The following is a 23,392-nucleotide window of genomic DNA, read 5'->3' on the forward strand; positions in this document are numbered from 1 at the left end:
GTATTATGCTAAGGCTAACTGATGGCCTTACACAAGATTAGTATGGGGAACACCCCTGCATTTAGCAGTCTGCTCTCGCCGTTTTTGTCAGGTCAGCTGAGAAATGACTATTTTCCCCTCACCGTCAGATCTACTGGCCACTGCTCTAGCCTCGTCTTCGTCAACATCCCACAGCATCTGCCAGTCAGTCTGTCTCTTGTCAGCTACATGCCTTCCTCTCTGGGTATCCAAATAATTTCCCTATATGCTTAAAATACTAAAAACACACTGAAAAAATGAAATTCCTATGCATAATGTTATCTAATGAAGAGTTGATATTCAAATTTCCTCAGTTGTCTCCGTTATGTCATTTATTTCTAACAGATCAGTGTCACCCAGTTCTAATCCCTATCACCATTATTCTAGGCCTACGATACCCACTTCCATTCTTACCCTACTGTTAGGCATCTCTGTCCTCCTGTTTGTTTACAGTATTCAAGAACAGCGGTTGGCCAGCTCATCCCTACCCAACTTCACAGGCCATATGTTCCAAGAACTCCTTTTGCACAGCCCTGTGGGAGGCCTGGGCCTGCCTCTTCTACCTAGTCAAGTAACTCCTTTCCCACTGATTTAATTCTCCGTGTTTCAATGTATAGGATTTTACCTAGCCGTATGGCCTGCTGCCTCTGCCAATTTAAAAGTAATATTGAGGTTTTCTACAATACAGTCAAGCTGCATTGTGACAGTGAATGTCTGACAAACATCGCATATTGTGGTGAGTTACCGTTACCCGATGATGTTTTATTTATGTTTTAACTGTTAATTTTTAAACTAATGGTGTTAATTGCATTATTTTTATTAATTCATTAAGAGTTCAACTCCCTACATTTCTAAGAACTACTCCTTTGGATTCTCAGTTACATTAAGCTAACAGTGACAGTGATCCACATACTTAAATGAACAAGAGAAAGGAATGGAAGGGGAAAGAATGAACATTAGTGGCCACATCCTGTGTACTGTGCTCTCTGCCTGGTGCTTAAGCCCTGAATGAGAACTTACTCACACAAGTATTACAGTTCACAATCTGATTTTATATGCATTAGGTCTCACGTGCCCTTTGTCTTGTAGGACAAGTATAGATATGTTTTTGTTTATTTTGTTTTTGCAATTTTTATAGAGGAGTACAAGTAGTGCTATTTTATGAAAGTTTCCTTTGGAACCTGAGAGTTTCTGGTTCTATAACCAGAAGCTGCTGCTCAGCCCACTTAATGGATGGGAAGGCTCTTCTGTTCTTAGACTGTCCAACTCTAAATTTGCTCTGAACTGAAGCCTTTCTATCCCCAAAAACACTCAGGTGCTTTTAAGTATTTTTCTATGTAGTAGGTTTTATTGGCACTAATGTGATGACTTCCAAAATATGCTTTCATGCTCAGATAGCTTGAATACAGGTCTCTGGGGCACATCATAAAGTGATCTGGGGCACATCACAAATAATACTTTGCTTCTTCTATAAATACAATGTTGCTTATTTAAAATAAAACATTTTTTTGCCAGTTATATCATTCCCTTCTCCCACTAAAGGTGGGCAAAACAGGCATTTTCATTCTACTTCTATAGGTGAGGAAAAATGAGGTCCAAGTGTTATATATTGTAGCCTAGTGCTCAGGTCTGCTAGCCTCGGTTTGGGGCTCTCTGCAAGCCCATGCTCCTCCTTCCTCACGACCGATACCTCCTCCTCTGACCCTCACCACCACCACCAAAAATACTTGTAATTCTGGAAAATAAACCCAGCTGGCCAGTGAACTTGTGCAGGTGCCCTTGGCCTTCACGTAGTCAGAAGCTTTGGATGGTTCCCCAAGTAAAGCTGGAAATACTAGAAATGAAATTAAATGAAAGCAAAGCAGGTGTCTGAAAAAATTTTGTTTTTTTCCCTTTTGCATTTTAGGACCTCAGGTATTGTTCCTTTGATTTATTGAGTATTCCACATTGATATAACAACCTGACAGCTCTCTTAACCCACACCCCTGATCCCTGCTCAAATTTAAGCAAAGAGCCAGGGTAGACATGGTGTTTTTTTGTTTTTGTTTTTTCCCCCTATATAGAGCCTTCTCTCATGGGGGCTGGGATATATGGAAGCAGGGACCAAGCAAAGGAATAGGTTGGTAGGTGGAGAAGGGCATATGTAGAAGAGAACTTGATTGCAGTGGGTGGTGGTGGTGTGGTCATCTGTGATGGTAGCAAGAACAGGAACACACTGCAGAGGTGGTGAGAGAAAGCTGTACACTCCCTTTGCATCTGAAGCACTACAGGATGGAGTATGTGAACGTGAGGAGTCACTGTTAGATCTGCAGAGAATCTAGCCGAGGGCGAGTATTTGTCTTCTAGCCTTGGCTTTTCTTGAGCACGGGACAATTGGCCGTTGGGGACCAATGGAATAATCCTGCACGTAGTACTGTATTTTGCACTATGGAGTGTTCCTAGCAGGAAGCGGCTCTTTCAAAAGACATATTCCTCTCCTTTTGTTGATGCCGACCATAGGTTTAAGTTTGTGTTTATTTTTCTCCTAATCAAACCTCAAATGTTTGCTGAGTCCTGATCTGTTTGACTGAGGTATATGGTTATGGACTGACAAAAAGCTGTCTCATCAGTCTTTCATTATCAAAAGCAGTCTCTCCTTTTTTTTAAACTGAGGTATCATTGATATACAATCTTATGAAGGTTTCACATGATCAACATTGTGGTTTTGACATTCACCCATACTATCAAGTCCCCTCTACCCACCCCCAACCCCATTGCAATCACTGTCCATCAGCGTAGTAAGATGAAAAGCAATCTCTTCTTTTTGACAGATGATGAAACATCTATAGGGAACCCAGAAGGGTCGTTCATGAAGGCATTACAATCCCGGAGGAAGAGTAACAGCCCTGAGCTGACTATCGAGCCAGAGAAGGCGGCCGCAGACAAAGATGCCATCAGTTGGTCAGCCTTCAAAAATGAGCAAGAAGACTTTAGCAAGGAAAGTGTTGTTAGTGCACTAAGCTACATATTACCTTATTTCTCTGATGAATATCTGGAAGGTGCAGAATCAGCACTATTACAATTCATTAATCAACTTCTTTCAAACCTACAAGGAGTAGATGAGCCTGTGGGGCATTTGCAAAACAACGTAGAGAACACTTCTCTTCCACCTGAATCCAGCATTTCAGCTTACAAAAATAAACAGGGAATAATCTCTGTTCTGGAAGATATCATAGATGCCATGCCTCTACGTTCCAAACTTCTGAATCCCAGATTTCACCCCCAAATCTCCACCAAAACGTTGGAAACTGCCCAATTACAAGAAAACAGCCCACCAGACATTCAGAGAATAGGGAGGAGGCTGGGGCCTTTGAAGGTGGTCATCAAGGGCCCAAAGGGCATTCGGGAGAGGCGACGCAGACAAATGAGGAAGGCTGGCATCAACGGGAAGCAGAGGGCCCAGCTCCTTGCGGAGAGCACGGCCGAGGAAAAAGGCATCACGACCCCATCCCCAAGGGCGCCGGAGCAGCCTCACGTGGAGCAGCCCCCCAGGGAAACCGCAGGAAGCTCCTTCAACCCAGAGTCTTCATTCCGAGGGGAACAGGAGGCAGCCGTCCCTTCTGTCCAGTACTTGATGGGCAGGCCTCCTGCTTCCAATACTCCAAAATCTCTACCTGAGATTAAATCAAAATCGAAAGACCTAGCTGACAGTATTTTTGTTTTAGAAGCTGCAAGTGCTGGAATGAGAAATATGAAGGCTTCTGAACCAACCTCACACTTAAGAGAAAATTACCTCTTTCCTGAATCTTTGCGGCATGCGGGTCACAAAATACTCAAGGACAAAATGAGTAGACAGTTCAGCAATAAAGGTTCACACAATAGCCCGATGGTTGTGAACAAGCCTCCACTCACTGCAGTGAGCCTTATAAACTCCCCTTCACAAGAGGCTTTTTCATCATCAGAACTGACTTTTCAGAAAAATAATTTTCCAGATTTGTTTTCTCTTTTGGATCCAACTCTCAAACTGACCACGGAAACACAACAGGAACATGACAGTGTGGGCACTGGCTTACCCTCCACATCCACAGCCTTCCCTTTCCCAGGGAGCTCAACTGCAGGTGACCACCCCGAAGCTCAGCTAAACGAGCAGCTGCGGTCCCTCATCACCGACAGTGATGTGAGAAGGCTCATTTCTCGTGTTTGCTGGACTTTGAAAACGGGCTGCTCGGAGACCCACCTGAAACCAGCCTGTGCCAAGCTCATCTTCCAAACTGGCCTCCTGATGAAGCTTCTCAGCGAGCATCAAGAAGCAAAGGAGCCCAGGGCAGACTGGGATACAGACCAGTGGGAAACAGAAAACTACATCCACGGGAGTCCAGAAGCCCAGAGTGAACAGGAAGAGCAGGAGTTCCGTGAGGTGAGGATAACTCCCAAAACATGGCCCCCAGCCTGTTGGTCAGTTTGGGACATGGCATTGAAGCACCCCGGCAGGAAGACCGCGGCCCCTAGTCTGGGTCTTGTCTTGGCCTGGGCCTTTGGGGAAGACAGTGATCTCCCACTGTGCTCATTAAAGAATGATGCCACAATTGCTGGGGTAGGTGAGGAGGGGCCCTAACACCCAAGATAAACCAAGAAAATGCTGATTTATCATTAGCATTAGATTTGGTATGTTCTTGAAAAACATTTATGCTGTTGAATGAAATAATGAGATGTTATAAGAGCTTTTATCCTTTCCACCTCTTTGTTTTTGAGAAGACTTTTTCCATTATTTTTCCAGTTCCCAAAAGTTCTGGTGCATGGGTATCAAATCAAAGTCATCTTGGCATTGTCAGTGACAGGAGCAGTGCTGGTGTTGATTACAGCTTTCTGTCTCATTAAGGTAAGGACAATTAGTTCAGGCTTCCAGAGGATAATCTGTCTTTAGATTCAGAGTCCACAAACTGAAAATCAAAGCCTCTCTCCCACCTCTTACTACTTGATATTCCTTCTTAGTCACCAGGACCGACATATGCTTTATTCTCTTCCTGCAAAGTATATGCCAGAGACTTTTAAAGGAACCCCCCTTGCCGGAGATCTCTGTGGAACTGACACCAGATAATGAGCCATTAGACTGTTTTGAGAGGTTTAAGAAGGCCAGAGTTGACATGACAGTAAAGTATCTTCAACTCAAAACTAAGTCGATTTGACATCAGTCATTCTTTCTACCACTGATTTCTTTCCTTGTTGACTGGAATAATGAGGGATGTGTAATCTCCACCCTCATGAGCGATCAGTCACCCTGGAAGAAAGGACACGGCTAAAAGATAAAAGTGTGATCTTGTTGATTCACTAGCTTTATTTAGCAACTTTCTTCGCCATCACGTAAGGCACTGTGGAAATAGGTTCAGTCAGATCACTGCAGCTAAAGCCTATGTCAGGGTTTCTAAAGCACTTGGTATTGACGGTCCTTCTGGAGCTGGCTTGCCTGCCTGCCTTTTGTTCAATAACAGAATGGTTTGTTACTTTTCCCAACAGGCAGGGCTGACAACAACAGAGTGATTTAATTAGCCGGTAATCCTGACTCTACCTTACGAACCCAACCTCATTTCCTATATGTACCTTTTCTACTGTCGCGGCAGCCTTCTTTTCAGCCAGACCAGCTCCCAGGATGCCCAGTCGCATGCCCATTCCTACTTTTGTCTGTTCCTTTGCCCATTTAAAATTCCCTTGTTTCGCCTTGTAGAAGTCCCTTGAGTCTCTGAAAGCCAACTCAAGTTCATGTTTCTTCATGAACCCTTGCCTAAATACTCCAGTCCTCCTGGTCCTAGTCCTTCTGTGAGACTTACTACCATTTCTTAGAGCCCATGGTGAGGCATTCCTCTCCCCTGCGATGTTAATATGATAAGCAGTTTTTTAAACGTCAGCTCCCCAAGAGAGAAACACCAAGGTCAACACACGGTGGAGCAGAGCAGAGATAGTTATTTTTATAGGGTTATAACAATTTATTTTCTTTACTGATCAGAACACAAGTGTTGAAATATTTTTTCATAAACATGGAAACATTTAAGTGAACTAAATATTTTAAAGTGCACTTCTGTCTTTTGTACAATAATAAAGTCATTCAGTCTAGGGCAATAGAAAGCAAATAAGACCACAGCCTTGAGGTCAAAACTTCACAGTAGAGATGTTTAAGGACCGAATGGCTTCCTGGCCTATCTGTCTTGAGTAAAACCTGACTGGATGGATGAACTGCTAAAGAGAAACTTGTACCTGAAGGTCACTTGGTCAGGTCGCTTTAGTGTGCCACAGAGGCCTCTCCCTGTGATGACCTGAAACCCCCTGGTTGTGTAGACACAGCTAGTCTGTGTGTGGAACAGATATATTTCTCATTGTCATGTCATACTCTGGCATTCTGACTTTTTATCAATGCTGTGATACTAATCAGTTGAGATTGCACCGAGTGAGTTCTCTCTTGGAGAGTCTCTGAGTCTAGGACACTGGTAGCTAGCATGGGGTCAGCTTGCCAAGGCCTCTGGGAAGGGAGTCATTGGCCATTGCCCAGGCAGTGACCACTGTACCCCAGGTGACAGAAGTCCTTTTGCTGTTTTGGAATTCATATAAGCTTCCATAGTGCTTTTAATGTCCATGTAGTTTAACCTTGCATTTATATATATGTAAGTATATATATGGTTTCATTGTTTCTTCTCCTCACTTAGATGATAAGCTTTTTGAGGACAGAGACCATGCAATGTTTTTCCTGTGGTAGACAGTAATGGTGTTCAAGGGGGAAAGAGGAGGCAATGTCAGTTCCACAGTAAGGAACAATGCCACCTAACAATGATCTGAGGTAGCATACGGAGTCCAGCAATAGACTGACCCGTGTGTTCCTAGGACTTTTGAAATGTCACCTTTTAATATTCTCATCGGTGGAAGAAGATGAATAAATGGTAATAGAACAGCTCCCTAACTATATGGGGGGGAGGGAGAAATAACAGCAGATCTCTATTTGTCACCTTAAATATACATATTTCAACAAAAAGAAAAGAAGAATCCATGAAAGTATTAGGAAAAAAATAGAAGCCATAAGCAATATTTTTATATCTTGTGGTGGGAAAGAGCCTTCTAAGCCTTATATGACAAGCAGATGCCTTTGATAGATTTGATCACCTTGCCTGTGACACCATTCGTAAACTTAGTACTGATTTATGCCAAACTTCCGACTACATCTGCCATACATTTTCTGATTTAATCCCCACACTCCTGGGAGGATGGTATCACCGTCTCTCTTTCACAGACAAAGGAGATCAATTTGAGGCCCCAAACAAAGGTAGAACCCAGTTGTGCTCAACTGCAAAGTCTGTGCTCCTTCACTCACTGTTGTTTTTCCTCCTTGAAGATAAAAATCCTGAGAAATATTTGAAACATTGAAGTTGAGTGAAAGCCACTGAAAGGATTAGTATATTTAATGTAAAAGTTTTCTACATCTAGGGGAAAAAGACAAACGATCCAGGGGAGAGGAGGACAATGGCAAGAGCAGGAGGCGTGCCGGCCCCGCCGCCAGTCCCTCCGCAGGGCCCGGCGGGTGCGGGTTTCCAGGAAGGCCTCTGCCACCTGACGGTATAAAAACAGTGTCTGATATTTTCTTCTGGTTAACGTGTTGTTGCATTTTTTAAATCCATCTAGAACTTGTTTATTTGCTGTTCAGTGAGGTTGAGGCAGAGAATCTAACGTTTTCTCCCACATGAAGATCCAATTGTTTTAAAATCCTGTATTAAATGCTTTATTTCTTCTTCACTGATCAAAAATACTGTCTGTGTCTGGACTCTATTCTGTTGATCCAGTTACCTTTTCTTGTACTAGTAACACACTATTTAATTCCAGGTGCTTAATAACTTATTTTAACATCTAATAGAGTGAGCTCCTGCCCTTTGATCTTCTTCATACATTTCATAGCTTTTCCTTCATATTTTCTAATATTTTCCAGAAAAATATTAGCTAGCTAGATTTTAATTTAAAAATTATCATCGGATTTGAATAAGATTGCTTTATATTAGTAGGTAAATTTGAGGAGAACTTACATCTTTACAACAATTTAGGAATGTGGTATCTCGGGTCATGTATTCATGTCTTCTTAAAGTCCTCCAGAAGAGTTTTAATGTTTTCATCACATAGGTCTTAGACGTTTTTTGTTAAGTTTACCCTGAGGTACTTTATGCATTTTTGCTGATGTAAATGGGGTTTTCTTCCATTTTAAAATTAGTTATCCATGGTATATAGGAATGCTTTTGAGGTTTGTATATTGATCTCTTGATTTTGTATCTTAGTGAATTCTCATATTATTTCCAATAAAATTTTAGTTGGTCCTCTTGGGCTTTTTAGGTTATTCATCACTTCAAATGCAAATATGTTTGTCTCTTCCCTTAACAATACTTCACTTTTCCTATCACATTGATTAGGACCTGCTCAACATTAATGAATAGTCGCAGTAGTAATAGGCACCCTACTCTTGTTCTTTTCTTTTTTCCACTCTTGTTCTTGAATTTAAAACAGTGATGCTGTTTAGGATCCTTGCGGATAATTTCTGTTCCTAGTTCCAAGAGTTTTTATTAGGGATTATCTGTTGAATGTTATCTAAAACAATCAGTGAAATATATTGCAAGCTACCTGCACGATCTCAAGTTAGGTACTGTGGAGGACTCCAAGGACAGTTAAATAGAACAGAATTCCTGTCCCCAAAACCGTTATCATCCCACTGGTAGATGAGATTTAAAATAAAAAGATGAATAAAGATTTGGAAATAGTGGTCATCATGTTAGATAATCATATCATGTTTTCTTTCAAAACAGATGTGCTCCCGTAGAAGAGCAGCGCTGGATGAAGAAGAACGCTCAGGGTAAATATTGATCTGGCTGTGTCAAAGTAGAATTTTAGAACTAGAGGAAAGCTTAGAACTCATCTGTTTCAATCACGTCATTTCACGGTGAGGAAACCATCAAAGGCAGGAAGAGTACTTACCCTACTGCCTCTCAGAAGCAGCTCCCCAGCCAAAGCTGAGTTAGAATGCGACTGGCACAGACGCATCTGCTGTCACGAGGCCTGGAAGGAAAGCGACTGGAGGGGGAAAGGTTTTGGTTGTACCTCTTCCTGCTGGGGGTGGACATGAGGCCTGGCCAGTGGACTGCTCATAGGCTCTGGGGAAAGGGCAGAGAAGGCCACATGGTCCTAGATGCTAGTCTCCTTCAAAGCTGATGGAAGGTCGAATATATGAGCCCTTCCTGTCAATCATCCCTTCGCATCCTACTGGCTTTCGGGTCCCCAGTGTCTGTTGCCTTTAACCAAACCTCACAGAATTTTAATTGGGAGAAACCTCAGTCAGGAATTTACCTCTACTTCTTATAATAAAGAAATGGAGAAGGAGAAAAGGAAATGATCTTGCCCCGTGGTCATACTGAGAGCGAGTAGCAGGAAGAAGACGGTTCCTTCCCACTGGGGACTTCTCCACTGGTCATTGTGCTTGGGCTGTGAGCTCCATTTTATGTCATGACCCACTACACGTACCATATAGTCATGAGTAGTTTCTAAAACAAGCTTATTATGCACTCTGATTTTTTTCTATTCCATTTGTATTCAAAAGAATATTTTGTGTTTCAGTGCTGGTCATGACCTTTAAGCTGATTTCACAACCCATTCACTTGTCAGTGAGAGTCTGACACGTGAAAGTTAGTGAGTTAGTTGGACTCAGCAATAAGTTGGTGTGATTCAACCTGTAGGAGAAAGCAGTAGGGAAACGGAAGCACCTTCTCCCCCACCCACCAGCAAGTGACACATGTGAGACTGAGTCCAAAGGATACTGGTGTAAAATGCCTCTGGAGAGAGTGAAACGCTTCTGCCTGGTGTGCTTGAGCCGTTCGCTTACTGCACAAGGGCACTTGGCCAGTGGCCAAGAAGGTGTGTGGGGCTGAAATCCTGCCTACACTCCATGCCAAGCCACATACAAAGGTCTCCCCAGAGACACTGTGGGGCTATAAGGGACAGATACGGAGAAGTTCTGAAGCTCAGCATGCATGGAATGATTTTCAGGATCCCAGGTCTGTAGTGATTTTGCTTGTGATGATGGACTGAGGTACCCATTTGGTCCTAATAAGTCAGAGATACACATTGTGAGAGACATGAAAAATAGCATGAATCACTAATTATTATCTGTGTGTGTGTTTTCCTCTAAGGGGCTTCTTTCCACTTCCTGATAAACCCTCAGAAGAGCGTAAGAATCAGGTAAATTTGAGGAGGATCAAGTACTGTGCTGGAGAAAGCTGTGGATGTATGGAATTAATACCTCCTTTCTATTTTTTTAGAAGGGCTTTTCCTGGAGAAGGCGGCTTTGGCTCCGGAATATGTACAGAACTGTCAGTCCCCCACGTGAGAAAAACCTGGCACAGAATGTACTTGAGAAGGATGGAGGGTAAAAGATTAGGGACAATTTAAAATTCTTATCTAAAATGAGGTAATAACAAAAATTTTTATTAGTCCTTTTAAGAGTAAAAGATTTGGCATTATTCTTCTTGTCCCAGGGAGCTCAGTGAAGTCATAATAGAGAAGAATGTGACGTCAGGGTCGGGTGAGGAAGGAAAGGGAGCGAAGCGCAAGAAACCAGCACAGAGGGAGCCCCAGCCTGCCCCGGGCCACCTACAATAAAATGTGTAATTCTCTCTCCTTGAAATGTGTAAGCTCATAACCAATCCTGGCCGTCTGGTAAGGAATTAAAGTATAAATTGTTAAATACTTACGTGCAAATAACAAGTGCCATAGGCATGAAAAGCAGGGCTGAGGCCAGAATCCCTCGCGGCAGCCACTCCTTCCGCAGAGGTAATGCGGACAAAGAAGGATAAATGAGGTGTCCCTCCCTCGTTTCCCCAATATCATCAGTCCCTGGAAACTGGGAAACATATCATCCTCGAGGAGTGTAGATTATTAAGTCAAGGAAGTTTCTTCTGGGGCTCTCTCTCTCTCCCCTGGTTCGTCAAGTACCAGTTCTTTACAACCTCCTGACCTCCGGCCCACAGAGGATCGCCCACTGCTGGCCCCTCTCACAGGGTCTTTTGGAGGCCAACATGTAGCCTCTACATCACATATTGCATGATTCCATTTATACTAAATGTCCGGAATAAGAAAATCCATAGCTAATGGATAAGGGACTTCCTTACAGGGTGATGAAAGTGTGCTTGAATCATGTAGTAGTGATGTTGCACAACCTTGTAAATATACTAAAAACCACTGAAATGTATACTTTAAAATGGTGACTTTTATGGCATTTGAAGCATATCTCAATAAACAAAGATGACCTATCAGAGAAAAGTGTGTGTTTGTGGAATCGCAATGGGGGTGGCAAGTGGGTGCTGGTTCTTACTCTCAGGCCTCACTCCCTCCACAAAAAGGTGGATGGAAGTCCAGGAGTGCAGCATACATGGAGTCAGCGACAGTGAGCTCTGACAACAAAGAGGGAGCTTCCTCAGGCGGAGAAGGGAGAGACATGTGCCACCAATGGTATGTGCCCAAACCAGTGAGACACAATGGGGTCGCCTACTGTAATGAACGAGGGAGGCAGATTTTTGACAAATGTCCCCTGTGAGGTCCCGGCTCCTCGTGGACTCCAGGAGGCTGTGTAGTGAGGAGTTAAGAGCAGGGCTCCAGAGTCCACCTGGCCTTGGTGAGCACACTGCTGTGGCCCCACAACAGTTCCCAAAGCTCATGGACTTCCCTTATCTGTGCAACAGGCATGGTGACAGCACCCACCTCTTATGACCGTGACAAAGACTACATGAGATAATATAGGTAAAATGCTTAGTTGAGTGTTTAGCACAAAGTAAGTTTCCCATAAACATTAACCTCAACTTGCTCCTGCAGTTGTTTTTATTATCATTGATAAGACTGCCTAGCCTCCGCGTATGCAAATGTAAGAATGTAAGCAAAGGAGCAAAATTATGGCAACAGCATAACCAAAATGGTTATCAATTATAAATGAATCCGAATCTATAGAAAGATTTTAGTGACAGAGTAGACTGGTTGTTAGAATAAGTGGGTCACTTACTGCCTAAAGAAATGCCACCAAACAGTAAGAAGCTTGTGTGATAAATTACAGAGTTTCCAGCAATTCAAAACCAAGGTCAAGGTGAAGTCATGTTGACAGAGCTTTACCAGAATCAGGAGGGGTCTTCAGGGCCTAATGAGAATAGGACATGTAAATCAAGTGGAAACTAGGGCTAGAGGTAAGATTTTGAAGGAAAGATGAGGGAGGGAGGGAAGAAAGTTTAAAAATTTGCAACATAGAAATGAAACAATGAAACTGCTACAGTCCCACTTCTGCTGGGTCAGAGCAGTGTTTCAAAATGTTTCTGTTCAGGATTTTTAAAACTTTGTGCTTTCATTTAGAAAACAATCTGAAAACAATATACATATTATATACACATGTATATATGTGTATATGAGTAAGTGAAATAAACAAAAAGCATGGCCTAAGAGTCTGGGTGATGACCTCATAAAGTACCCCTGCCAAGTGATTGTGATTCTGAGCCTGCGGTTTTCCTGAACATGAGGACTATCCAACTGGCAGTACATGCCATGTACTATTTGGCATTCATATACCTAAAGCACAGAGCAGGGCTGCATAAGCATAATCATTTCCAAGGGAAGGCCTCGTGACAATGACATCTGTCAAATCTTACCAAGGTTTTGCAGCAGTGTGTATAGAGACAGGTACTGGGAGAACAGTGGTCACAGGTACCCAACAGTAAAATGAGAATGACACCACCCACTGAACACCCACCAGGTGTCAGGGGCTGCTCTAAGCACTTTCCATGCCTTAAGTCATTTACTCTTCCCAGCATTCCTACCCCCATTTTATGGAGGAGGACATCAAGGTCAGAAAGGTTGAGTAACCGCCCAGTGTTGAAAAGATGATTAATGAAAGACTCAGGGGTTCTGGCTCCTGAGTCCACATTCATTTTTTTAAAAATTATTCATTTATTTATTTTATTAAAGTATTACTGATATACACTCTTATGAAGGTTTCACATGAAAAAACAATGTGGTTACTACATTCACCCGTTATCGTGTCCCCCCCCAACCCATTGCAGTCACTGCCCATCAGTGGAGTAAGATCCCACAGAGTCACTATTTGCCTTCTCTGTGTTACACTGTCTTCCCCGATGCCCCCCACACCATGTGTGCCAATCATAATACCCCTGAACCCCCTTCGCCCCCCTCCCCCCACCTTTGGTAACCGCTAGTTCCTTCTTGGAGTCTGTGAGTCTGCTGCTGTTTTTTTCCTTTAGTTTTGCTTCATTGTTATACTCCACAAATGAGGGAGATCATTTGGCACTTGTCTTTCTCTGCCTTATTTCACTGAGCATAATACCTTCTAGCTCCATCCACGTTATTGCAAATGGTAGGATTTCTTTCTTTCTTATGGCTGAGTAGTATTCCATTGTGTATATGTACCACCTCTTCTTTATCCATTCATCTACTGATGGACACTATAGGTTGCTTTTCCATATCTTGGCTATTGTAAATATTGCTGCGATAAACATAGGGGTGTATATGTCCTTTTGAATCTGAGAAGTTGTTTTCTTTGGGTAAATTCCTAGGAGTGGAGCTCCCAGGTCAAATGGTATTTCTATGTTTAGTTTTTTGAGGAACCTCCATACTGCTTTCCACAGTGGTTGAACTAGTTTACATTCCCACCAGCAGTGTAGGAGGGTTCCCCTTTCTCCACATCCTCGCTAGCATTTGTGGTTCCTAGTCTTTCCTAGTCAGTTGGCCATCCTAACTTGAGTGAGATGATAGCTCATTATGGTTTTAGTTTGCATTTCCCTGATAATTAGCAATTTTCATGTGCCTGTTGACCATCTGAATTTCTTCTTTGGATAAGTGTCTGTTCATATCCTCTGCCAAATTTTTAATAGGGTTATTTGCTCTTTGGGTGTTGTTGAGGTGTGGGAGCTCTTTATATAGTTTGGATGTTAACACCTTGTCAGATATGTCATTTACAACTATATTTTCCCACACTGTAGGACGGCTTTTTGTTCTGATGGTGTCCTTTGCTGTACAGAAGCTTTTTAGCTTGATGTAGTCCTATTTGTTTATTTTTTATTTGGTTTCCCTTGCCTGAGGAGATGCATTCAGGAAAAAGTTGCTCATGTTTATATTCAATAGATGTTTGCCTACGTTTTCTTGGTTTTATGGTTTCATGACTTACATTCAGGTCTTTGATCTATTTTGAGTTTACTTTTGTGTATGGGTTAGACAATAATCCAGTTTCATTCTCTTGCACGTAGCAACACCAGTTGTTGAAGAGGCTGTCATTTCCCCATTGTATATCCATGGCTCCTTTATCATATATTAATTGACCATATATGGTCAGGTTTATATCTGGGCCCTCTATTCTGTTCCATTGGTCTATGAGTCTCGCTGTTAAGTATGATGTTGGCTGTGGGTTTGTCATATATGGCCTTTATTATGTTGAGGTACTTTCCCTCATCTCAGGTTTTTTTAGCCTCTATAATCCTGACAATTGTAGGTGAAGCTGGGTTGAAACTTCTGCTGGATTTCCCATAACTGATCTGGCTGCTAATGCTGTTTGGTATTGTTCTGATTCAGTTTTTTTCTGCTTACCACTTTGATCTACAACTTCCCTCCACAGTCCACACAAGTCAGAGTTACCTTGAGTTCCTGTTTAGGTTCTCTCTCCCTCTCTTTCATTCCCATCCTTACAGATTTCAAGAACACTGCAGCGTTGACTTAGAAATTATTTTTAACTATGAGAAAAGGAGTTGTGCACTACAGGGAATTGAATTTGAGCTGTCATGAACCATAATTAGTTCCCGATCTTGGCTGCTCATCGGAAACTTCACAGCATACATTTTTTAATTTGCAGATTCTAGGGCTCCTCCCAGACATGTGGAATCAAACTATGAATCTTTATTTTTCAGATCCCCAGGTGATTCTATGGTCAGCCAGTTTCACGAACTTCTGGGCGCTCATTTCCTATTTCCTATTATCACAGTCTCTTGGCTCATTACTGATAGTGGATTGTCATAGAAATTACTAGTATTAGAGACTGCCACACAAATCCACTTTGTATCAAATCTGGTTCCAATACGGCCAGTGTTATCACTTCATGACGTTGCCTACATGTGGCAAACAGAACAGTTAAGTATATGATTACAGGCAAGTAATATAAATTACAAATTATCCCAGAGATACAGCATTTAAAAAAAAATCATACTTGAAAAGCATCCAGTAAGAAAAACCCATCAGGGTCCAGGGGATATCTTAATAGCTGCCATTCACAGAGCATTTAGTGTTGCCAAACCTGTGCTAGGCACTTCATAGTACCTCAGTTATCCCTAGGAAGAAACTAAATTTCAGAAAGATCAAGTACCAATGTTGATAAAGTAACTTCTCCCAATCACTGAGTGTTTGACCATATTCCAGGCACCAAGAACTTAGCAGTGGTCTCATAGCCACTGTCTGTTAGTACTTCAGTTTGTGCCAAACACATGAAACAAAGCATTGAATCTTACCACAGCCATATGAGGGATATAACATTGTTGTTTCCATTTTACATCAGTTCAGCTGCCCCAGTTACGTTTGGGTGCTTGAGACCTTATTTGAATCTTGTCACATCTGACTCCCAAATCCACACAAGTACATGGGTGCCTCAAAGCTCAGTCCAAGGGAAGCTCCCTGGCCATTCCTGGGGAGCACTCTAAGTAGTGGGTGGGCGTTCTTTCTGTAACCCAATGTGCCCCACCCCTTTCAACATTCAGTACAAGGTTTCCCAAATGATCTCCATATTACAGTCTCAGGCACTTGCCCTGCAACTGAGAGGGGCCCAGGAAGTCTGGAATTTTAACAATCACACCAGGTGATCCTTACCAGGCAAATTTGAAAACACTGGTTAGGTACCTTTGGATGAGCAGAGGTTTGTTTTACAGACATGATCTGTATCATGAGGGACAATTGTGTCACAAGGCTGACAGCAGAGCACTGGGTGGCCATGATCCTGGATGCACAGTCAGCTAAAGCCGAAGGGAAGACATTATCCAGTAACCAGGGAGGAACCCCCTTCTCTGCCTTCTGTGGGTATTTGGTTAGATAATCCAGTTAAAGAACAGAAAGCCATTTTTGCTTACAAATATTCTTTTTCTAATAGCTTTACTTCCAAATACTCAAAATGTGAACTCCTTGAGATCAAGAAATGCTTGGGTTCTAGTCCATTTTAAGGAAGCTTAAATATCCATCAGCCATAAATTAGTGTATGTTCCCTTTTATGCACTGTGAAAACCTGTTGAAAAAATTTTGCAGGATGATGTTCCTTGTCAAAACGTTCATCAAAAAGTTACACGCTAAAGATGATATTTTAGGGAAACACTGCTAACTAAGATTGACTCCACTAATTCTTTCAAGGGAAGCTTATTGACATATCCGAACTGTTTCAGTTAACGTTAGGAGCTAATACCTTCAACTACTCGGTGTGGGGAGCCACCAAGTGGGTGAAAATTAAAGAGAAAGGAGATTCTGGGCAGGGAAAAGTGGTCGGGCAGAGGCAGGAGGAAACTTGTGTTTTCACTTCCCTTATAGTTTTGCTCAGAATCAGCTGTGGTGATTTCTGATCAATCCATGAAGGACTAAGAGGCTGAAGGAATCTTACCAGTTTCCCCTCATGGTCATAATGTTTCAAATTGGATAAAAGAAGCTTGTATCAAGACTTTAGTGATTTTATTGCATCATTCTTTCCTTGTCCAAAATTTGTTTGAGTTTATTTTTCTCTCTCACACACACATACATACACACACACACACCCCAAACTAGAGATCCTGCCACTTTCTATCCTATCTAAATTGTTGGATGGGGATTTAAGAAAATCATAACCATATGAAAAAAATACTGTGCTTAACTTTTTCTGATCCCCCAACAGAAAGCCTTTTCCTCTTAGAGATGACTTGAAATGAGAATATTAGAGTTGGAAGGAAATGTAGGGATCATCGCCTCACCGTTGCATGAGAGAGAGGTGGAATGACTTGCCCCAGATGAGTCACACAGTGACTTAGAGATGCATGAACCTGCAGGAGTCCCCACACTTCTTTTCCTAACATGTGAACTGTTTGAGGCCTGAAAACTGTCTGAGTGGCTCAGGCACCATACATATCACATATCAACAGGAGGAAGTTAAAAAAATTAAGTTATTTTACTTTTTCTTTTCATTTGAAAGAACTTTCCATGTATTTGTTTAGCAACTTCCAGTTTGACCGCAGAATACAGCTTTCACCTGATTGCATCAGCTTCCTCTGCACTAAGAAGCTCACCATATCCTATAAAAGTCCTGGGATTTAAGAGGGCTCTACAACAACGTTTGTTTCCAGGTATTCCTTCATGATTGCACCTGAAGAGACTATTTGTTTTCTAAAATTAAGTTGGGAGGAGTTGGTAGCAATTAGTCCACGCCTTTCTCTATAGAGGAAGTCACATGTCGGACTTAGCAGAGAAAATGATCCTGACTCTTGTTTCCTTGTCATCATATCCGCACTACATTTTTATGTGCTTTGGGACTTCCAGTCACATACGGCTTTTGTTCTCCAAATCTAAGACACTTTAGGAGTTCTCCTAAATTCCTTACATCTATATCAAAAGAGACCTGCCCCCTAGCTTTCTGATGCAGAAGGAGGTGAGCCATGGAGTCACCTGGACTCTTCATAAAGCGCTTTCTCAACCTTGGCACTACTGACATTTGGGTCAGATCATTCTTTGTTGAGGGGGGCTGCCCTGTGAATTGTTGGACATTTAGCAGCATTCCTGGCCTCTCCACTAGATGTCAGTTGCACTTTTCCAGCTATGACAATCAAAAAATTCCAGACATGGCCAAATGTCCCCTGAGGAACAAAATTGCCACAGGTTAAGAATCACTGTTCTATAGGAAAGTTCTTAGTTTCTCAAAAGTATCAGGCTCACACACACACACACACACACACAAACCTTTAGCAGGAAGAAATACCTTCCTAGCAGCAGTGGACCGTTTGGGGTTGAGCAGAGCGTGCTAGCAGGCTTTTCTGTGAAGACCCCTCCCTGTGGTCTTCCTCTGTTTGAAAACTGCCAGAAATGTGAACTGCATAACTTTGGCCTGTCAAGAGTGGTTGCCTTTTTTGTAGAAAAGGAAGTTCCATGGCTGGGCTCATTTCTTCCTATGATGTTGCAGGAATACTTATGATATGCTTTTGTAAATTTTAGTAACATGTCTATTTCTTACATTTTCAGTGACTCAAGAAGAGATACAATTTAAACCAGAATCCCTCTGTAAGAAGCTATTCTCAGATCATACAGGACTGAAGGAATTAATGAAGACACAGATATTTCCATGTTCTCAGGGGATTGTGATATTTTCTAGAAGCTGGGCTAGTGATGTTGGCTTAAGGAACCGGAGGGCTTGAATATGCCAAAGACACTGCTCATCAGTTAAAACAGAAACTGGGAACTGTTGGTGGTTACACAGGGAAAGTGTGTGTTATTCCAAGACTGCTGCACCTGCCCAGGCGCACAGTGTAGACCTGGAGAGATCCCTGTGCACTACCCCGAATCCTACAGGCTAGCCAATGAGGATGAAATGGAAGACTTGTTGCAGGCCCTTATCGTGGTCTCTCTGTGCTCTAGATCTCTTCTGAGTGACTGGTTGGGCTGTGAGTTTTTCAATTTGCTCATAGCGGAGCAGTGTGAATTGCTCTCAGAGAGCCTTCACGAGACACGAGAATTGTTCATCCACTGCTTTCCGGGAACATAGCCATTAAGATCATGGAGAAAATTAAGAATTTGTTTCATTGCAAACCAAAAGATACCCTCTATGTTTGTGAAAGTGACTCCTTAAGGGATTATGTAACGTGTTTCAATAACTAAACACAATAAATGTATTTAGTCAGTGTTTTCCATAATATCACAAAAGTAATTTGTGTTTTTTGTTTAAGGTTTTGCTGTGTAAATGCAAGAGCCCCAACTACATACATATTTCCAAGTGATCAGGTAGTTGAGCTACAAATGGGTCCTGTGGAATGTTCAGACTTAACCCTCTCATTACAAAATTTGCCAAACATGCCAGCTTTAAATTTATGTAACTAGAAACATTTTTTTCCCACAATATGTGACCTTAAAATTAGGAAAGGTAGAAATAAGTCTACCTTGCTTTAAAGATACTTTTTGCTTGATATTTAATGCTTGAAAATCATGGGGTATTTCAGTTAATTTGACATTGTACCTAACAGAAACTTGAATTTAATACCATTTGATTTTGTTTATAAAGATTTTCATTTGTTTGACTTGTTCTCAATCAATAATTTCAGGAAAGTATGCAAATTTGCTTCTGAAATTGTATACAAAACTATGTAATTTTATGATTCTAGGTTGTTATGCAATGTAGAAAATGAGGGCAAATTCATTTAAATTTTTGGTTTGGTTTATGTGCTAGGTACTGTATACATTTAGTATTAGAGGCAGAAAGCATATTGAAGACCTGGCCATAAAACTGAATAAAGGAGACAAAGAAAAACTAAGCAAACTCAATGTTGTGTAATTACTATGATAATAAAGAAACACTTTTCTTAACTTAGGCTGGAGGTTGGTCAGCAAACACTTCCCAGTGAAGGAGATCCTTAGGCATGCTCTTAACAAGTCAGTAGAAGTAGCTAAGATGAAGGCAAAGGGTTCAGTAAGTAGAAAGGTATGGAGACACCAGAGAATCAGAACAGCAGGTCTGAATGGAGCAGGGAGCGATGTGGGTATGTGGCAGTGATAAAGTTGGAAAGGAGGCAGATGCCAATTATGGAGCATCTTGTAACTGTGCTAAGGGCTACGTTCTGTATTATGCTTTATAGGTAAGTTTTTAAACTTCTTAGTCAAAAGGTAAATTCAATCCAGCAAGTATCTATTGAATCCCTAATGTGAGGGAGATACAGAGATGGCTAAGAATCAGTGCTTTTCTTCAAGAAGTCTACACTGTCCAAGCTGGAAGAGAAAAACATGACTAGTTATGATTCAAGATGTAGGAACTGCACACATGAAATCAGGAAATCTGTAGTAATGACTGATACTATTTGGATCCAAATTAGAGGAGAAAAGAAATAACCAAATTGTTGTTATCTAAAAAAGCAAAATACAAACACACACACACATATTATGCTCTCACTCATGCACATATTTCTTTAAACAAACTTGGTTATTTCTTGCCTCCTCTCATTTATTCCTCCTCCTCTGATATGCTAAAGCATACCATAAAGGGATACTGAACTAAGTAAGCAGAGTAGTAGCTCCTGAGAGACCTAGCCTGTAGATGTGTTACCCTACTCGACATGCCATAGAACTCGGCAACCTCTTGATGTTTTCCTTACCAAAATCTAAAGATGCTTCCAGTTTTGTACCACAAGTAAGTGGGGGAAATGGGATTTGCTTTAGAGGAATTTGTATTAGCCTATACCTCTTTTGCATATAAAGACTGTGATATGCCTCTAGACGACTGTTCTCTAGCTCTAACTAGGACAGCAAGTAAAGAAACAGTATTAACAAGTGTACATTAGTTTAGAGATTTCCTTTAGATGTAAGGAGCTTGTCTTCAGGGACTGTCAATCAGCAGAAATGGATTATGAATAGAAATAATAAAATCTCCTACCTGGGTTCATTAAAAAAATTTCACATGCTGATTTAACTAGATAACCCCACAGAATGGGGTTTAGAACTATGTGTTCTGTCTGTCAGGTATCTTGTAAGTAGAGCAGTTGTGTAGTATTCAGGACATTACTGATCAATGAATCAGCCTCCATATAAGAACTGCCTCTGATTTCAATCCAGAGAGTAATGAATGCACAGTATTCCCTTTGTTTATATGCCTGAGGTCCCACTCTCCCTTTCGTCCTTGCAGTCAACAAACCACCTGTCTGGCTGTGACCTGGAAAACCTTCATGCAAGGGGAGTTCCTAAGGATTAAATACGTAGTAATGGATGAGATTGAGAATTTCTGCAGTTCATATGGAGACTGGTACATGAAGGCTCAGAGCATCACCCATCCAAAGGTGAGGGGGAGTAGAAATGAAAACCTTCACCACGGGATCCTCTGGATTTTTCTGGATCCTTTCCAAATCCATCATGCAGATATCACTGGCCTTCCCCCTCCATCTGCTCAGTTTCCTCAAAAAATAATCACCAGCGAGATCCACTGTGCTCTGGAAATAGCAATGGACATGAAAGAAGAAATGAAGAGGATCAAAGAGGATCCTCCCTCCAGCATGTCTCCAGACACATTGGCATTGTTCAGGGAAGCTGCCTACGAGGAAGCAGTGTGTGCCCAGGCTCTGCCCGGGGTGTATGAGACAGAGACTAACCTGACTACAGAACAAATTGTGAAACACATGCAGAAAGATGTCACAACCTGTTCCAATGTGGCTATCTGCCCAAAGACATCCCAATTCTGTGCAAGAAAGGGGAAGACAGAGGATGCTATGAGCTTGAATTGCTAAAAGCAATGGAATTTCAGACCCATGGAGCAACAAAGGTTGTGCTCAGCCAGGCCTCTGGTGTTTCAGGCAGTCACATCATCTTAGACAGCATTCAGCAATTTTCAGGCCTGGAGAGGAATATTGTGTCTGGGCTTAGTCCAGAAAGTGCCCTGTCAGAGGAAGTTCATGGGCTCTGCTTTGCCTCAAGAGCCATTATACACCTCTACCTGCTTTACGAAAAGAGGGCAATTTTCTGAAAATGATTTCAAACAGTACAGGTAGCCAGGAAGAGCAGAGTTCCTTCTCCCAGGCAGGTGGCAGCTGCTCCTTTTCATGTCTCAAATGTCAAATGTCTCTTGAGACTGACCCTCCACTGTTTGCACTGTCACCGTCCTTTCTCCAATCCACTTCACCTCCACCCTGTACACCGTTCCCCTGCCACTGGTTTTCCTAGTCCAATCTGTCTTTCACCTTGTCAACCACAGAGGTTCTCCTCAGAGAAGTGATTTTGTGATGTCCCCTGTTCAGTGAGTTCCTGCAGTCTTCAGACCAAACCAATTCTCAAGGCTTTCCTTGACTTACTCTCCTAATGCATCTTTTATTATATCTCCCATCTCCCAATGTTTCTAATGCAAGCCAGCCTTGCTAGCCTATTTTGGGGGTGGGAGGTAGGTTTTCCTCCAGGCTACTTACTTTGACAAGGTGTCTCAAGGGCAGCACCTTTGTTGGCATGTCCTTCTGCCTATAGGCCTCAAGCTGTACAAGCCCAGAACTGATTTCCTCTTTGCACCAAGTCTGGATCAGTCTCTTAAGGATGGCTTTATGCTAATTAAACATACAAAAAACAGTGCATGAATGAAAATGCCACTCTGTCAATTGATAGTGAGGACTGTAGTAATAAGCGGGCCAGCTGCTTTTGCTAATCTGTACACTAAATAATAACATACAAAAGCAAATTACAGAAAGAGCCAAGATGGCAGCATGAGTAGGGCAGCGGAAATCTCCCCCCAAAACCATATATATTTTTTGAAAATACAACAAATACAACTATTCCTAAAAGAGAGACCAGAGGATACAGTACAACAGTCAGGCTACATCTACATCTGTGAGAACTCAGCATCTCATGAAGGGGGTAAGATACAAGCCACGGCCTGGGGGGACCCGAGCACCCCTCACCCCAGCTCCCTGGTGGGAGGAAAGGAGTCAGAGTGGGGAGGGAGTGGAAGCCCAGGGCTGCTAAATAACCAGCCCTGGTGATCCGCACTGGGAGCGCAGACACACACTGCATGGTGTGCTGGATATTAGGGAAATGGAAAAGTAAAATCTGTGAGCAGGTCCCCACAGCTGGCTCCCCTGAGACAAAAGAAAAGCGAGTGCTTTTTGAAAGTCTTAAAGGGACAGGGGCCTCGCAGCTCAATGGAATGGTCCTGGCACACTCAGCCCAGCAGGTAGGGAATTCTGAGGAGCTTTGGGCGCCCCAGCCCCCTGGGAGGCAGCGCAGCTCTGAAACCCCTCATGGTGATAAGCAGCCTGCCATTCATTCCCCCTCCAGCATGGCCCTGCCACAGTGGCCGAGCAGCCTGAGAGCAGCCGTGCCCACAGCTGCCGCCCAGAGTCTCCTCCTGCCATGCAGCCGCCTGGGCCAGACCCAGAGGCTGCCACCAGTGTGCAGCTGCCCGGCACAGGCAGAGAAGCTGGAGCAGGGTACGAAGGCGCGCACTTCTTGCAGGAGAGCACACCTGGCATGCCTACCTCTCCCCACAGGGCTCTGGGCTGCCCCGCCCACGGTGGCTCAGGGGATTAACCTGGACACTGCTCCTGGAGGGCAGGTGACCAGCACAGGCAGCAGAGAGGGGCAGGGTGACCAGCAAGCAGGAAGGGATTGTTCT

General features: G+C 42.6%; 1 protein-coding gene and 1 pseudogene across 1 annotated transcript in view; both read left to right on the forward strand.

Moving 5' to 3' along the window:
• Positions 1 to 11,328, forward strand: part of LOC130683253 (leucine-rich repeat-containing protein 37B-like) — a 31,374-nt gene extending 20,046 nt beyond the window's left edge. Inside the window, exons 8-14 of the mRNA XM_057499509.1 lie at positions 636 to 754; positions 2,829 to 4,414; positions 4,775 to 4,876; positions 8,823 to 8,869; positions 10,200 to 10,248; positions 10,329 to 10,435; positions 10,545 to 11,328. Coding sequence (XP_057355492.1) covers positions 636 to 754; positions 2,829 to 4,414; positions 4,775 to 4,876; positions 8,823 to 8,869; positions 10,200 to 10,248; positions 10,329 to 10,435; positions 10,545 to 10,668 — 2,134 coding nt within the window. The 3' untranslated portion in view covers positions 10,669 to 11,328. The remainder of the gene's footprint in view (positions 1 to 635; positions 755 to 2,828; positions 4,415 to 4,774; positions 4,877 to 8,822; positions 8,870 to 10,199; positions 10,249 to 10,328; positions 10,436 to 10,544) is intronic.
• A 261-nt stretch (positions 11,329 to 11,589) lies between these two features.
• LOC130683254 (protein SLFN14-like) lies at positions 11,590 to 21,760 on the forward strand (annotated as a pseudogene).
• The last annotated feature ends 1,632 nt before the right edge of the window (positions 21,761 to 23,392 follow it).

This window comes from Manis pentadactyla, chromosome 4 (assembly GCF_030020395.1).
Source record: "Manis pentadactyla isolate mManPen7 chromosome 4, mManPen7.hap1, whole genome shotgun sequence".
NCBI lineage: Eukaryota > Metazoa > Chordata > Mammalia > Pholidota > Manidae > Manis > Manis pentadactyla.